Source organism: Hevea brasiliensis, chromosome 11, assembly GCF_030052815.1.
Source record: "Hevea brasiliensis isolate MT/VB/25A 57/8 chromosome 11, ASM3005281v1, whole genome shotgun sequence".
Taxonomy (NCBI): domain Eukaryota; kingdom Viridiplantae; phylum Streptophyta; class Magnoliopsida; order Malpighiales; family Euphorbiaceae; genus Hevea; species Hevea brasiliensis.
In genome coordinates, this window is record NC_079503.1 from 17992191 (window position 1) to 18008715 (window position 16525).

General features: G+C 31.2%; 1 protein-coding gene across 1 annotated transcript; it reads right to left on the reverse strand.

Moving 5' to 3' along the window:
* Nucleotides 1–9530: 9530 nt before the first annotated feature.
* LOC110661562 (protein PGR) lies at nucleotides 9531–13951 on the reverse strand. The gene is made up of 5 exons (XM_021820219.2): nucleotides 13644–13951; nucleotides 13420–13533; nucleotides 10708–10930; nucleotides 10003–10251; nucleotides 9531–9879 (listed from the first exon to the last, which is right to left on the reverse strand). The coding sequence occupies exons 1-5, from the start codon at nucleotides 13787–13789 to the stop codon at nucleotides 9748–9750; spliced, it is 864 nt and encodes a 287-aa protein (XP_021675911.1). The 5' UTR covers nucleotides 13790–13951; the 3' UTR covers nucleotides 9531–9747.
* Nucleotides 13952–16525: the final 2574 nt, after the last annotated feature.

The following is a 16525-nucleotide window of genomic DNA, read 5'->3' on the forward strand; positions in this document are numbered from 1 at the left end:
TTCAAGTGTGATCCTTTAGTAACAGAGATGATCTATTATGCTTGTCTAATAATGGTGGAGGATAAATGCTTTCCAACTGACTTGGTGGTCCTACAATTGATGGATTTTGATAGCATTCTAGAAATGGATTGGCTTTCAGCTAATTATGCTACCTTAGACTATAGGAATAAGGTGGTACGGTTTAGAGGACAAGATGGGTCAAAGGTAGTTTTTTAGAGAGATTAGACATCATCTATGAAGGGGATGATCTCTGTTCTATAAGACAAAAAGATGCTCTGAAAAGGATGTAGAGGGTTTCTAGCCCATGTTAGAGAGGTTATGGCAAACAAAAGTGGACTAGGATCAGTTCTTGTAGCAAGAGAGTTTCTAGATATTTTTCCAGAGGAACTATCTGGTTTGCTACCTGAGAGGGAGATAGATTTTGAAATTGATCTAATGCCTACTATTAGACCTATATCTATTCCTCCTTATAAGATGGCTCTTACAGAGTTGAGGGAGTTAAAAGAACAGCTATAGGAATTAGTGCATAAGGGATTCATTCAACTGAGTACCTCTCCTTGGGGTGCTCCAATACTATTTATAAAGAAGAATGATGGATCCTTTAGACTATGCATTGATTATAGGTAGTTAAACAAGGTCACAATGAAAAATAAGTACTCTTTGCCCTGTATTGATGACTTGTTTGATCAACTAGCTAGAGTTAATTATTTGTTAAAGATAGATTTGAGGTCCAGATATCACTAGTTAAGGATTAAGGAGTCAGACATTCTGAAGACTACCTTTTGTACTAGATACAGGCATTATGAATTTCTTGTGATGCCATTTGGGTTAACAAAGGCCTCAACTGCATTCATGGATCTCATGAACAGGGTGTTCAAGCCCTATCTGGATCACTTTGTTATCGTCTTTATTGATGGAATATTAGTGTATTCTAGAAGTCCTAAAGAGCATCCACAACATCTAAGAATGATTTTTTAGACATTAAGGGAGCACCAGTTGTATACCAAGTACTCTAAATGTGAGTTTTAGCTAAAAAGTACATCCTTCTTGTGGCATATAGTGTCATAGAATGGAATTGAAGTGGATCTTAAGAAGGTTGAAGCAATGGCAAATTAACCAAGGCCAATTACAGTGACTGAGATCAAGAGTTTTCTAGGTTTAGCGGGCTATTATAGGAGATTTTTACCTAATTTCTCCAAGATAGCTACTTCAATAACTGGTTTAACTCAGAAGAATAAGAAGTTTCAATAGAGTGATAAATGTGAGGAGAGCTTTCAGAAGCTTAAGGAGTGTCTGATTTCATCACCAGTACTGGCTCTACCTACTGATAATTAAGATTTCACGGTTTACTGTGATGCCTTCAAAGTAGGTTTAGGAGGTATTCTTATGAAGAATCGAAAAGTAATAGCTTATGCATTAAGACAGTTAAAGAATCATAAAGCTAATTATCCCACTCATGATTTAGAGATGGTGGCTTTAGTCTTTGCCCTACAGATATGAAGACATTATCTTTATGGAACAAAATGTGAGATTTTCAAATGCCATAAGAGTCTCCACTACATCTTTAAATAGAAAGAGTTGAATCTCAGATAGAGGAGATTGGTAATACTACTCAATGATTATGATTGTACAATTTGATACCATCTGGGAAAGGCAAATATTGTTGTAGATGCCCTCAGCTGAAAATCATTTGGTAGTTTGGCTCATATATCTGTAAAAAGGTAGCCTATCTTGAAGGAGTTACACCAGCTAATTAGAAAAGGTTTACAGTTAGAGTTATCAGCTAAAGGTACTTGGATACTCAGATAAAGATGACACCAGCATACCTAAGGCAAATGGTAGAGAAACAACATGAAAACCTTGAGTTGGTAAAGATGGCAGAAGTGGTAACAGGTTGTGTGTACCAAATGAGTTCCATTTTGAGGGAAACATTATGAGAGAAGCTCATAATGCTAGGTATAGTGAGCACCCCAGAACTACCAAAATGTATCAAGATTTAAAGAAGGTGTATTAGTAGCCTTCCATGAGAAGGAGATTGCACAGTCTGTGTCTACTTGTGAGGTCTTTCAGAGAGTAAAGTTGGAGCATCAGAAGCCAGAGGGAATGCTCAACCCACTACCCATTTTACAGTGAAAATAGGAAAATGTGGCCAAGGACTTTATTATGGGGTTACTAGTAGCCTCCAACAGGCATGACTCGATATGAGTTGTAGTGGACAAGTTGACTAAGGCTTTTCACTTCATTCCTGTTAAAGCTAACTATTCTATGGATAAGTTGGTTTAGGTGTACGTGGTAAAAATAATAAGGTTTTTTAGAGCTACAATGATAATAGTCTCCAACAGAAGACAACAGTTCACATTAAGATTTTGACATTGTCTTCAAAATGAGTTTGGCACCAGGTTAGACTTTAGCATAGCTTTTCATCTTCAAACATATGGGCAGTCAGAAAGGACTATACAAACTTTGGAGGATATGCTGAGAATATGTATACTTGACTTAGGAGGATCGTGGAAAAAGTACCTTTCTGTAGTTGAGTTTGCACACAACAACAACTATCACTCTATCATCAGAATGACACCACATGAAGCTTTGTATGGAAGGAAGTATAGGTCTCCTGTGTGTTGGGAAGAAGTAGGTGAAAGAGCCTTAGTAGTAATGGAGTTGGTGAAAATCACCAATCAAGCCATGCCTTTAATCCAGGCAAGGTTGAAGATAACAACTAGTAGATAGAAGAACTACACAGATCTTTATAAAAGAGAGGTAGTTTTCTATTAAGGGGACATGGTGCTTCGAAAGGTATCTCCAATGAAGAGTGTCATCCAATTTGGAAAGAGAGACAAACTAGCTCTGAGATATATTAGACCATATGAAGTGCTGCAAAGGGTCGAAAATGTATCTTATAAGTTAGATTTGCTAGCAAAAATAGAGAGAATCCATCCGGTGTTCCATGTTTCTATGTAATGAAAGTATTTATCAGATCCGAACAAGGTTATAAGTGAACTAGACATAAAAATTTTGAAAGATCTTTCCTATGTTGAGCAACCCATTCAGATCGTGAACACGTAGATAAGGAAACTGAGGAACAAGGAAATGCCTATGGTCAAGGTATTATGGAACCATCACAACATAGAACAGTGCATGTGGCAAACTCATGACTCCATGATACAATAATATCTCTACCTTTTCTAGGTATGTTATGTTATGTTATGTTATGTATGTTATATTTATTATATGTTTTGTTTTAACATTTGAGGATGAATGTTTTTAAAAGAGGGAGAATGTAATACCCGTCATTTTCTGATATCGAAATATTTGTCCTTGATGGAATATTTTAGTAAAAATTAAAATTTCACTGGCAATAATATGTGAAAATATGATTATGTATGTGTGTTTGAGATATTCAAAATGTATTTAAAAAAAAAATGAAAATGTTTAAAAGGTCATCTTTCCTAAAAGTTTTTAAATGTATTATTTTTGGTAGAAGGAACTTCGATAGCCGAAGGATGGACTTTCAGCAGCCGAATGATGGACTTTCAGCAGCCAAAGTCCTTTTTCCTGTTCAAATATCCTTCTTAGATAGAATGGATTTTGACAGCCAAAACTAAGGCTTCCGACAGCCGAAAAACCTCAACCTTGAGGGTAGAAAAGGGTCCAAAGCTCATTTTGTTACCAAAACCACTTGGGTTTTCTCTTATTCACTCTCTCTCAACTACTAGAGCATACAAGGAGCTCTTTAAAGAGATTTTCTTAAGTTTTTCAAGATCTTGAGATGTATTCTTCCACTTAAAAGTTTGGAAAAGTAGATTCAAGCTTTGGGGTTTTGATTCTCTCACCTCCAAACTCCAAGAAAAGAGATAACATTCTTTTCTTCTTGATCTAATAGGTAGATCTAAGAAAGTTAATGAGGGATTAGGTTTTTATAACTTCTATTTCATGTGATATTGTGTTTAAGATGAGTTTTGGGGAAGTTTATATATGTTAAGTTAGGGTTTTGTGATTTATGTTGAAATTTCATGCTTTTATTTTTGGTTTAGCCATGTTTAAGAGTTATAGGCCTTAAATGGCTAGTTCCTCTTGGTGGATTTGAGAGAATCCTCATATACGTTATGTTAGGTTTAGGGAAAACCTAGGATTTAAGTTTTTAGTTAATGTATATGGTAATTAAGTATGATTTCAAGCTATTTTAGGCCCAAGAGATGTGTATATTGTAGGAGCGGAAGCATGAAAAACACAAGTTTATATCATTGAATTCAAAATTTTTTTACCTAGGGTCACATGCATCATGCAAGATTTATTTTTATCTATTTGATTTCAATGATAAACAACATATTAAAATTCTTTTAATATGTTTTTGGATCTACATCTGCCATTTAAGATTTAGAATTAATCAGATTAATTATTAGAACCCTAGATTAGATCAAGAATAAGTGCACTAACCTCTTAATGCACTGCAATGTATTTGACATCTTTGGGATGTGTCTAGGACACCAGATGTTGTCCCTCTAGCTTGTCCACACCAAGATCACCTACGGCAGCCCTTGAACAGCTTCTAAAGCTTTTTATATCAATTAGAAAATCAAGTTTTTCCTTTTGAGAGATTACAAATGTAAACAGGACACTAGAAACAATTTCTAGTATTTTTAATTCAAGAGATTGTTTGCTAATCTCTTTGAATTGATGAGAGATGAAGAAGAAGAGAAGGGAGAGGAGCCAAGGGTAGCGGCACCTTTTTGAGAATGAGTAGATTGTCTTTTTTATTCTTTCATCCTTACATTTATATAGCTAGGTCACCATTTAAAACCCTTGCCACTTGTCACCCTCTGATTGGTTCTAGGTTTAATTGACCCAATCACATTGTGCCAAGTGTCAAACTTATATTTAATCTTGACTTTGATCATCTTACATGGTTAAAAGACATTTGGAAAGCTTATATGTAATGTCATGTGTCACCATCTCATGGTGCCACATGTCATCCTGTGAAATGACCAAAATACCCCTTTGTCTTAATTTTGAGTTTTCAACCCAAAATAATTATTTCTCTTCTTCTAATCAATTTATATCAAATATAAATTAATTAATTAATCTTTATTAATTAATTTCTCATTAATTAAATTCATATTTAAATACTTTAAATATAAATTTAACTTATATTATACATCTAATAACCTAGATTTGGTTTCAAGCCATGCTAGGGACTTTGTAATCTAATTGCAAACCAAACATATTTAATTAATCAATTAAACTCTTTAATTAATTAATTAGATCATATTTAATTTGGTGATTACTTGTGTATGTGTGTGACTTACTAGGCTCATCACTAATTGGCAATGAGACATGATATCAACTCTTAATATCATCAGAACTCTTTCTTACCATAAATGATTTCTCTAAATCATTTTATGCACCTCATAGACCATGGTTAACACCTAGCATAGCATGCCAAGGCCACCCAATTAGTAATAAGATTTACCTTAAATGAACCTATAATCATATGTTACCATGCACTAAAATCTCTCGGTTACAAAATCCCAATTCAAGCTGGAGTCATGGTTTATGTCAAACCCCATTTGCTATGAATATTATATTCTCATTTAATTCTAGTTCTTTATTAAAATGATTTTCTCATCAGAAACTCTTTTCTGATTAAATCTATCTATCATGGCCAGGAACTTGAAATATCAAGAACAATTAAATAAACCTAGGATTTTATCCCTATTTACTTAGGGTAACAGATTCCATCTTGATCAACACCTACCTCCATATATAACTAGTAAGAGCCAACACATGCCCATATACCCATACACAGTACAAGTATGAAAGAAGTATCAAACTCAAACTACCTATATATAAGATAACTGTGCTATCTCAGGTCTAAAGATTATATGCACTGATATGATTTATGACAATACATTGACAAGAGTAAACTCCATGTGCTTATTATAAGTATCACTGGTTTGGTCTACTTATCATGTATAAGTGTTTATCATGTTGTTATATGGCATGAGACTCACCATTCCATCTTATTTATATCTCATATAAATAACTTGGGAACAAACATGAATACAATCTTTCTGGATAAGTCATGTCCTCATTGTGAAGTATCCTCGATTGTGAACCTATTTATGATACTTTGTACTAGAAATATTGTCACTCATATTCTTAATAACTTAAGAATAGAATTTCTAACAAAATATCAATGGACATTTTCTATTACACAGAAATATATTATGTAAACGGAAAAATGAAAATGCCTTTTATTAATAAAAACATATACAAGATACATACTAAATGATATGCTCTAGGGCATACTACTAACATATATGTGTTGGGTTTAAAATTTGAAACTTTGGAATGAGTTGGGGTCGTTTGGGGAGTTTGAATCTGTAGGTTTTTTACTTGAGAATTCTAGAAATTCTCAAGTTTGGCTGCCGAAAACTATAGTTTCAATAGCCAAAGCATGCAGTTTCTCAGGAAAATCTAAAAATTTTCTTGGTTCGATAGTCGAAGTCTAAGAATTCTGCAGCCGCAGTGGCTACTGCCCAAAATGGATACCCAATGTTCCAAGGTTTAGCAGTGGAAGCCCAAGGCTCCGGTATTTAGTTCTGCCCACTTTATTTCTCCTTAGATTCAAAGGTTTCAAAACCTAATTTCATAATTTCTAAGTGCCTAGAATAAGATATTTATTATGTGTATAAAGTTTTAGAACCTCGTATAACTCTCTAGGATATGAATTTATAAGATTGAGCTTGAGGGACTCATAAGGTTAAGGATCCGAGGATAACTACCATTCGAGATAGGAGGCTGATAGGCTACAAGAGGTGAGTAATTCTAACCTTAATAAATGTAAAATTTTTAAATTTAATTTCTAATCATCCTCATGTATCATGTCATATTTATTTAGGTTGTATGTATCTAGAATACAAATATGTCACATATATATTATTGGTATATTGATGGACGATGGATGATCCACTGACTCCTGCCATGTTATGACTATGTTATATTATGTATGTTATGGATCCATAAAAATCCAAGAGGAGATCTTTATGATGCCCCTTATGCATGACAAGGTCATGTTTTAAGCGAAAGTACTGAAAAGTTTCTGTGTGAGCTAGGCATATTGGATATGAGTTTTAAATGAAAGTCCTGAGAAGCCTCTATATGAGCTGGGCAAATTAGATTCGGGGAGTTACTAGTGACAAGTCCATCCTATGTGAAATATATATGATGTGAAAACCTATTTGGATGATGCATTGCATATGTATGAAATGAATGATATAATTAATGTTGGTTAGTTTACTCACTGAGCTAATGTAAGCTCACTCTTTTCCCATAATCCCAAGTGCAGGTTTATAGTATTAGAAGAGTTTCTTGGAGAAAGAGCATCAGGGGTAGCTTTAGCGCTCTTCTTTATGTATCATGTATAGATAGATGGAGATGTAAAATGTGAATGGATAGTATTGTACTGGTAATTATAAAAAATTGGAGTTATATAACATTTTAAGTATGATGATGATGTTTATGTTAACTCTTTTGGGAAACACATGCTGAACCATTATGCTTCAAAGTTTTATATATGTTAAGATTCAAATTGTGAACTACTTTTATGTTAAAGACGTTTATGTATGGATGAAAAGGCTAAGGTGTAATGGCTTGTTATTCATTTGAGTGTTGATAGTATATGTGTTAAAGGTATGTTTATAGACTACAGGTTCCGAAAGCCTTATGCTGACTTGATCCCTAGCGCTGGTAATGACCCCTTAGGTCATTACAAATTTAATAGATAAAAGTGAGTGTGGAACAATCATATGATCTGTTTTGTTTTTATGACCGTTAAGGCTTCGTTGTCTTATAAAAAAATTATTTGTAAAACATATTTTTTTTAAAAATATATTATTTTTTGTTGTTTAGTATGACACTAAATAAATTAATTGTAAAAAAGTAAAGACACTAATTGATTATTAGCCTCGATGATCCAAAAGCCTAAGTGGCCTCATAAAAAATAAAAAAAAAGAAAAAAAAAAAGAAAAAAGAAAGATCACGATACTTAAGTAAGTATTAGAGAAAATGATTTCCCAATATGAAAACAGAATGTCATTTTGTTATAAATAATATTTTTTTATAACTGGGAAATGATTTCCCTACGATATTTTTATTTTTTTTCTCCTAAACAAAAGAAAACATAAAAAATATTTTTCATCTCTTTCATCCAAGATTATAAATGAGAATTTGGCGAAGTGCCTCTTCCATCTAAAATTGAAATGTCTCTTCCATCTTAATCCTTTGTTTAAGAAGAAATAGAGTAATGTTAAATATTTTAAAATAAAGTTTTTAAACTAAGATTTTTTATAATTTTGAATATTTTATTATTTAGAAAGAAGGATAAATCTTATAAGATATTTAGATATTTTAAAGAGAAAATATTGCCAACCCAACAATTTAGTAGATAGCAAATTTTTTTTTTTTCAATATTTTCATAAATTTTACTTTTAAAACCTTATTTTGAAAAATGACGGGTTCTCCCACTACAAATTCAATATTTCAAAATCTTAGATATGTGTTTAAGTGAACATTAGTTTTTTAAATGAAGATTATAGAGATTTCTAACTATCTCTAAAAACTTTTATTTTTCAACCCTCCAAACTTATAAGTTGAAAAAATAATGAAAATAAAATATAAATGCTCAAAATCAGGAAAAGTTTTGCTTAAAAAAACTTTATTTAACAAAAAAAAAATTACTTTACCTTCTGAACAAAATATAAGTATATTGAATATCTCATCAAACTAATGTTAAGTTTGGTGAAGGTAATATAATATAATGTAATCAAAATTGTAATGTAATATAATATAATTGTCATTATATTATTATATTTGATTACAAAATAAAAATATAAATAATGTAATATAAGGATAATTTTTATTTTAATATTAATTTATTTGTAATGTTAATAATAAGTGGCAATTGTTGCAGTAATTGAAGATCAAATTTTAGTAATAATCAAACGGTGGTGCAATAGTTATAGTTAGGTGGTGGTAGCAAGGTGAAGGTAGAGGTGGTGGTAATAGCCAGGCGATGGTGGCAGTAGCAGCGCCTAAGTGGTTGTAATAATAGTCAAGTGGTGATGGTGATTGTAATGGTGATAATAAGATAGTGGTGGTGGTGATGGTGGTAGTGGTGACAAGATAGGAATAGTGATTATAGTAGCAATAATAGTAATAGTATTGTCTGTATTGATAATAAATAAAAAAAAATTAAAATAAGTAATCATAATTGAATCCATTTTTATATGTATCTTTCATTACGTTATTTTGAATGTAATTGATTACATTATATATTTACCATTTCATTATATCAAATTTTTTTATATTATCAAACTACGCAATTAAATATGTAAATAATGATGATTACCAAACATGATCTTAATTCAAGCTCAAATAATAATAATAAAACTCAAAGTTGCCTTGAGTTCGAAGCTCAAATTTCAGAACCGAATTGAACTTGAGCTTGACACTATATTTACTCCACTTCGTTATAAAACTCAAACCAAGTCCAACTCAAACTTGTAAGTACATATTTTTACTCGGCTCGATTACATCGTACTTCCATCTTTATAGACCAGCATCATCAAGCTTCTCAAAACGGCTAGATTAAAGTTCTCCTTACAATTGATACATTATTCAGTTGCAAAAGCACAATTGACATGTGCAATCTCAACATTACAACAAAACTTGACTGAAAATATCAGTTTAGAAAATGTATACACACGCAATGGAAGTCAGCAATGAGGTCAACAGTATCGAAACAAGATTCACAGCATTGTTGTCAAGAAAGTTAAGCCCCGAAATTTTCTTCACTGTTGGTCCTGGTTTTCCAACAACCTGAAAAGTCAGTCATTATAAGTCTTCAGGTCCGCTCACAAGTGCTATGTTTAATTTGTTATCCTAATTATGGAAGTCAGAAGCTGTTCTAATGAAAAATCTTTCCACAAATGTCTAGCTTACTTTATTACGAACAGTGCAGAATCCGCTGAATTGCAGCGTAGCTCCCAATAGCGAATCTATAAGACTCCCACATAATCCTGCCATTGCAGCTAGGGGTATGACCAAGATCTGCTTCAGAGCTACATCATATTCACAGCTTCTTGTGAAAAATCCAAAGAGAACAAATGTGAGTCCAATAACACTTCCTGCTGCTGCAGCTGCTACAAGTCCTACCATTGTTACCCCACCATTTGTACCCTTCCGAACAGGCTGATAATCAATTAATCATGTAGGAACTGTATCAGGATTCACAATCCTAAAGCTTATAAGAAAGTTCTTTTAGCTTGCATATAATTTGAAAATATAAAACATCTCAAGCATCATTACCAATTTACAGCATATACCATCAGAACAGGAATAACAGTTGGTTAAAACCAAATAACATAAAAAAATAAATTTACTCCACAAATCCTCTGAACAAGAAAAAGAAGTTTGCAACATGAACACAGACTTCATAAAATTTTCAGAGAGGCCCTTCGAGGGCTTTAAGAATAATCTAGATTACAGAAACTGAATCAGAGAGAATAGCTTCTACATTTTCTATCCACAATAAAAGGGCAACATTATTTATAATAATCATTGTGACAAACTGCAAATGAATGCAAGTGCACCAAGGCTTGATTTGAAATGATAATATCAGAAATTCAGAATGAAAGGAACATCCACCTTAAAGGTTGTGATCAAACGAGGCTGTGCATCACTAAGCACCCCGAGCTCTGAAGACCAAGTGTCTCCATTGGAACAAGAATAATGGCCAATAATACCACCAATTAAAGATGTGATAACAGTTGATTCTTTTGTGTCCAAGCACTTGTCCTGCAATCCACTTAGCTTCCAAAAAACCACAGCCAAAACTGTAGACATACCACTATTAAACAGAACTTGTATCCTGATAAGAACAAGAAGGAAGCATAGCATTAGAGAAAGAATCATTGAAAATGCACAGAAGGCAGTGAACTTTCACATATTTGCTTGTGCTAACATCATATGATATATGATGTTAAGAAGCTCAACCATTCAGATTTTGTCTTCAACATTAAAAATATAGGGATTACGTGATTCATATTTTTGGCTGGAATCTTGAATTGGCTTAACAGGTGAATACTAGGACAAGTCTCTGCCACATCTTGGATGGCTCATTTGTGTTATATGGGTTGCCAAAATTTCCAAAAGGAGTCGAAAACAGAGTCTAGGAATTCACATTAGCAAGGCCCTCCATATTAACTCTTTTTTTTTTTTTTTTATGTTATGAAATGTAATAATTGAAAGAATTCAATTCTTATAACTTAAAAAAAAATTCATTAAAAAGAAATAAAAATCATGTCAAAAGTAATATGATTGTAAAAGAATCCATTTTTTTCTTGTAAATGATTTTTTTTTTTCAAATGAGGAAAATAAGATTAAAAAAGTTACACTTTCATGATTTTAGTAAAAAACTAGTTTTTTACTAACGTTCGTTGCACGTCGTACTGGTTCATACTTTTGATTTAATTTTTTTTTATATATAATTTTAGAAAATTTCCATATTAACTAACTAATAAATTTTAAAATATTTTGAAAATTTATTTTTTTATTTTCCTAAGAATATATATTAAATAAAAAATTAAAATATCTCTTATAAATTATTGAAGATTATAAAATATGGCCATTTACAAGCTATCAATTTTATATTGAGAGTATAAATAAATATACAAATGTAATCACTCTAGATTTTAGTAATATATATGATCTATGAATTTAATCTTAATTCTTTATTTATTGCATATATTTCATATAACAAAAATCAAAATAAATTAAAATAGTAAAAATTATTTAAGACATATCACTAAAAACATGAAAAATAATTTCTTTGCACCGAAAAAGTAAATTATCAAATCAATTTCTATATATTAATAACTAAATAGAGGATTAGTTATCAATATTCATAAGACCCAGAAAATTAAGAAAAAAAATTAAAATAAAAAATAATAGTGAATATATACATGAACAGCCATAGCAATAGAGACTATCAATCCTCTCACCATGCAAGATCTCCTTTTTTAGCAGATAAAAATAAATATTAGCATTTTATTTTTGAAGTGCCATTATTGCTTAGAATATATATAAATATGGATATACTTGACAAATGTCAACAATTAACAACTGAGCATATTTTTGTTGGCATAATATTTAAGTGCAATTTTTTCTCTCGTCTTATTTTTATACATATTAAAATAAAATAATAAAGTTTGATGATTAATAAAAAAATCCACCATTAAAGAAAAAAAGTCAAAAAAATAAAAATAAAAATATTTTAAATTCCAATTTGTATTCATCAATTTATTTGAAAATACAAAAGTTACCCAAAAAAAAGAGTAAATTTCTGATTTCTTTTCATTAAATTTTCATAACGATGGATCAAAATTTTTAATAATAGTGAATTTGTTATTTTTTATTTAATTTTTATACAAAATAAACTAAAAATTTTGAAAAAAAAAAAAGAAGAAAGTAACGATTTTGAAAAAAAAATTATGATTTTAGTTATTTTTTATAAACTTTAATTTTGAATTATAATTAAAAAACTTAATTAAATAGAATTTAAATAAAAATAGAATTAAAAATTATATATATATATATAAACTCTAAAATTAATTTAAATAATAAAAATCTAAAATAAATTAATTTTTAATTGCCAATTAAATTTTGTTTTTTTATTATCAATTATCATATTAAAAAATCACCCTATTTTTAGCAAAACTAATGTCCCCCTTCCACATTTATATATATTATAAATATATTATCACAAATAAATTATAAATTAATTATATATTTTTTTTATTTTTCACTCATTAAATTTTTTATTTTATTTAATTGCTTCTTCTAAAATTTTATATTTAATTGAAGTTATAGTATAAATAAGATTAAAAATTTTAAATTTATATGAATTCTAAAATTAAGAATTTTAAATTTATTTAAATATTAAATTAATTTAAATAATAAAAATATAATTATAATTAATTTAAAAAATAAATGTATTTTTTTGACAAAACAAATGTTCTTCCTTTCTCTTCTCACATTTATAGCATAGTATAGATGTTTCATGATTATACACTTAAGTATTCAAAAAAATTTTAAGTAATTAATTAAAAGAAAAGGTGGTTGTTATTTGTCATTTATGCAACAAATTTTTTTCCAAACTTGATCAACCAAAGAAATAAATTAAAGCATGTTTCTGCAAAAATAAAAGAAGCAGCTTTCTTGGCTCAAATCACATCCTTAACCTCAATTTGATCATACAGCATACATGCATATTCATATTCATGTATTCAAACAAGAAGAAGAACAAGAACACACACAGACAAGTTGAGAGAGAGAGAGAGAGAGAGAGAGATACAGTACCAATTTCTTTGTCCGCCCTCCTTGAAATCAGCATCAATGCGCCTCTTCTTCTCCTCCCCAACCTTCGTAATTTCCGATGAAGAGAAGGAGAAGGCAAGCAATATAGCTCCAAAACTAAATTCAACAAATATTATTAAAATAAAACAAAATAGAAGCATAAACTTTCTGGGATTTCTCAGGAACCAAACACGGTAGAGAAAAAGAAAAAGAGTTAAAGAAGTGACCTGTAATTGATTGCGAAGTGAATGGTCATAACAAGAAATCCGGTAACTGCACCAGACAAGTCGAGAGATTTTCTCCTGTAAGCTCCAATAGCGATTAAAGAAGAGATTAACACAGCGATTAGTGGTTGGATTAAGAATTTATCCATTTTTTGAATTTTGGAGACTATCGGAGTTCAGAAATGTTGAAGAAGAAGAAAGATGATAATTAGTTTGTTTCTGAGTTACGACACCGTCTGCACTCTGCACTTCTTTCTTTATCATCTATTTCCCTTTCTCCGCTTGAAACAAACTTGGAAACAGGTATTGAAAATAATAATAATAATAATAATACTAATAACAATAATAATAATAAAAATCATCTATTAGAATGTCATGTGATGTGTGCTATACCCGATTTCCTATAAATTCACGTTTTAGTACACAAATGGGAGAATAGGAAGATCTCAAATCTCCATTAAGAAAAATTAAGAGAATTCATTTTAGCTTGATATTTTTTTTTGGCAAAAAGCATATTTAAGCCCCTAATCTTTGTTACATATTTATATTACGTCCCTATATTTTGCGTTCTACATTTTAAGCCCTTAAAATTTTAAATTTGTTAATATCATACCATTTTTCAACTGTCCATTTGTGAGTGTGGTTAATCCATGGTGTATGGCAAGTTGAAGGGAAAAAATAGTCTGATGAAGAGAGATACCATGTAGGAGAGAGAAAATTAAAAATTTTAGTACTTTAACCATCAGAAACAAAAAGTTTACTAACATCAGAACTCCACTCAACATCTTCTATGGCTGACACTTACTGCCTAGACTATAAGCGTCCTATAGATGTTGTCTTTGACCACTCTGCTAGTTCATCGTCTACTTCTAATGCGACCTCGTCTTGGAAGCCCATTCCATTGATGAGACCTCCGAATGGCAAACCTTTGACAACGAGTGTATTGATAATGACCCTGTTCATGGCGGTGGTCCCATTCCATTGATGAGACCTCTGAATGGCAAACCTTTGCCAACGAGTGTATTGATAATGACCCTATTCATGGCAGTGGTCCCTCTAATCCTTTTCTAACCGATGGTGGCCTTTCCATCGTCATTTCTAAACCCATTCCGCCAACAACACTGTCTACTTCTAAGCATCTGAAGTTTCTTTCACGTGAATGAAGTTACAATTCTTGGCTCATTTTGCACCTTTGTTTACTTTTATTTTTATGGTATCAGAGCAGAGGTTTGGATTAGTTCTAAAAGATTGTAGATGAGCTAGTGTTAGATGAACATATTTGTCTTTTTAGAGTTATATATAAAAAGTAGCATGCTGAAGTTTCTTTCACATGAAATGAAGTTAAAATTCTTGGTTCATTTTGCACCTCTGTTTACCCTTATTTTCAAACTTTAAGATGGTGAGCTCTTTTTCTTTCCATTTCTTGGCCTTTGTCTATCAACTTATGTATTTTGAGCATTATTCTTATGCACTCTAAACTATGTTGGAATTAACAAGCAGTAGTAAAGAACTCCACAAATGCGGTAAAGGATTTAAGGGTCCTTGATTATGTTAGCATGGTACCACTTCAAAAATATTATTTGTTAATTTATCAATTAAAATTTTTGGCATAATGGTTTGACCCTTATAAAATTTAATTTTGAGAAGATTTTTTTTAAGTATGGTGTCTAATTGTCTACATCCATTTTAGGTTTGTTCTCTTGAATATAAAAAAATTCAATTTCTCTTGAATTTTATGCAGCTACCATTAGTGCTCATCAACTAGAAGGAATGGATTGTTGGGAGCAATATGCAAGGCATGCATAGGAGTTGTTTAAGAAGGATGGCAACAGACTTATTATGATAGAGGAACTTTCCTTGGTATGATCTGTCTCTCTCTTTATTTGTATCTATAACTTGTATGCACAAATGTACATGAATGCTTATGTGCAGACATTCTTTATTGCATTATTGTGTACTTAAATGTCTACATTTATGGGCAAATGATTAAGTGTTAGGAAGTCCTGCATCGTAGAGCTGAAGTATTGGTTGGAAGCACCATAGAAGAATGAGAAATGGCTTAGGATTGAAACTGAGAAGTTGAGAATTGAGCCCTATACTTAGCAATAACTTTGACAGCCACATCTGGCCTCTCATGTTGCATTTCTTCACCTTGGTAGAGTAAGTACACCCAAAAAAACCACAACCCACACCCAAAAAAACCACAACCCACCTCCTCACCAAGCTCATAATAGCTTGCAAACTGCTTAGAAAACCCAAAATTCTTGTCTAGAGTGATCTCACTTTCACCACCCTTAGGGACAAGGGTTTCATTAGGCTTAACAGAGCCATGCATTCATGCAAACAATGCACGAATGTGCAGTGCAGGAGGAGGTAGAAAGGACTAATTTTATATAATGAAGAAATAGTTTTTAAGGTTTTATAAACAAATAGAAGCTATTTTCAAAAAGAAAAATGAAAGCTAATTTATATATATATTTTTTCTTTTTAGACTTCTTTTGACACCTGTCTATTCGTTTAAGAGAAAAGAGTTTAACATTTGCTAACATGGATTTTCGTTTACTCTCAATTAAAAAAAGGGTATAATGTCAACAAATTTAAAAGTTTAAGGATTTAAAATATAGAACAGAAGGTACAGTGGTTTAATGTAAATATGAAATAAAGTTCAGAGGCTTAAATATGCATTTTGCCTTTTTTTTTTCCTCAAAATTCATTTTAGCTTGATAAAAAATTAAATAAGGGCCCTTTTGGATCTTTACCACGACTCAAGGGTATTAAATACGACCATCATACCAATAGAATGATCGTGAATAGGTCCAAAAACCTAAGCCAACAAAGAGACCTTATACCATCACAAGCATTATTGACTTAACAATCTCCTTACA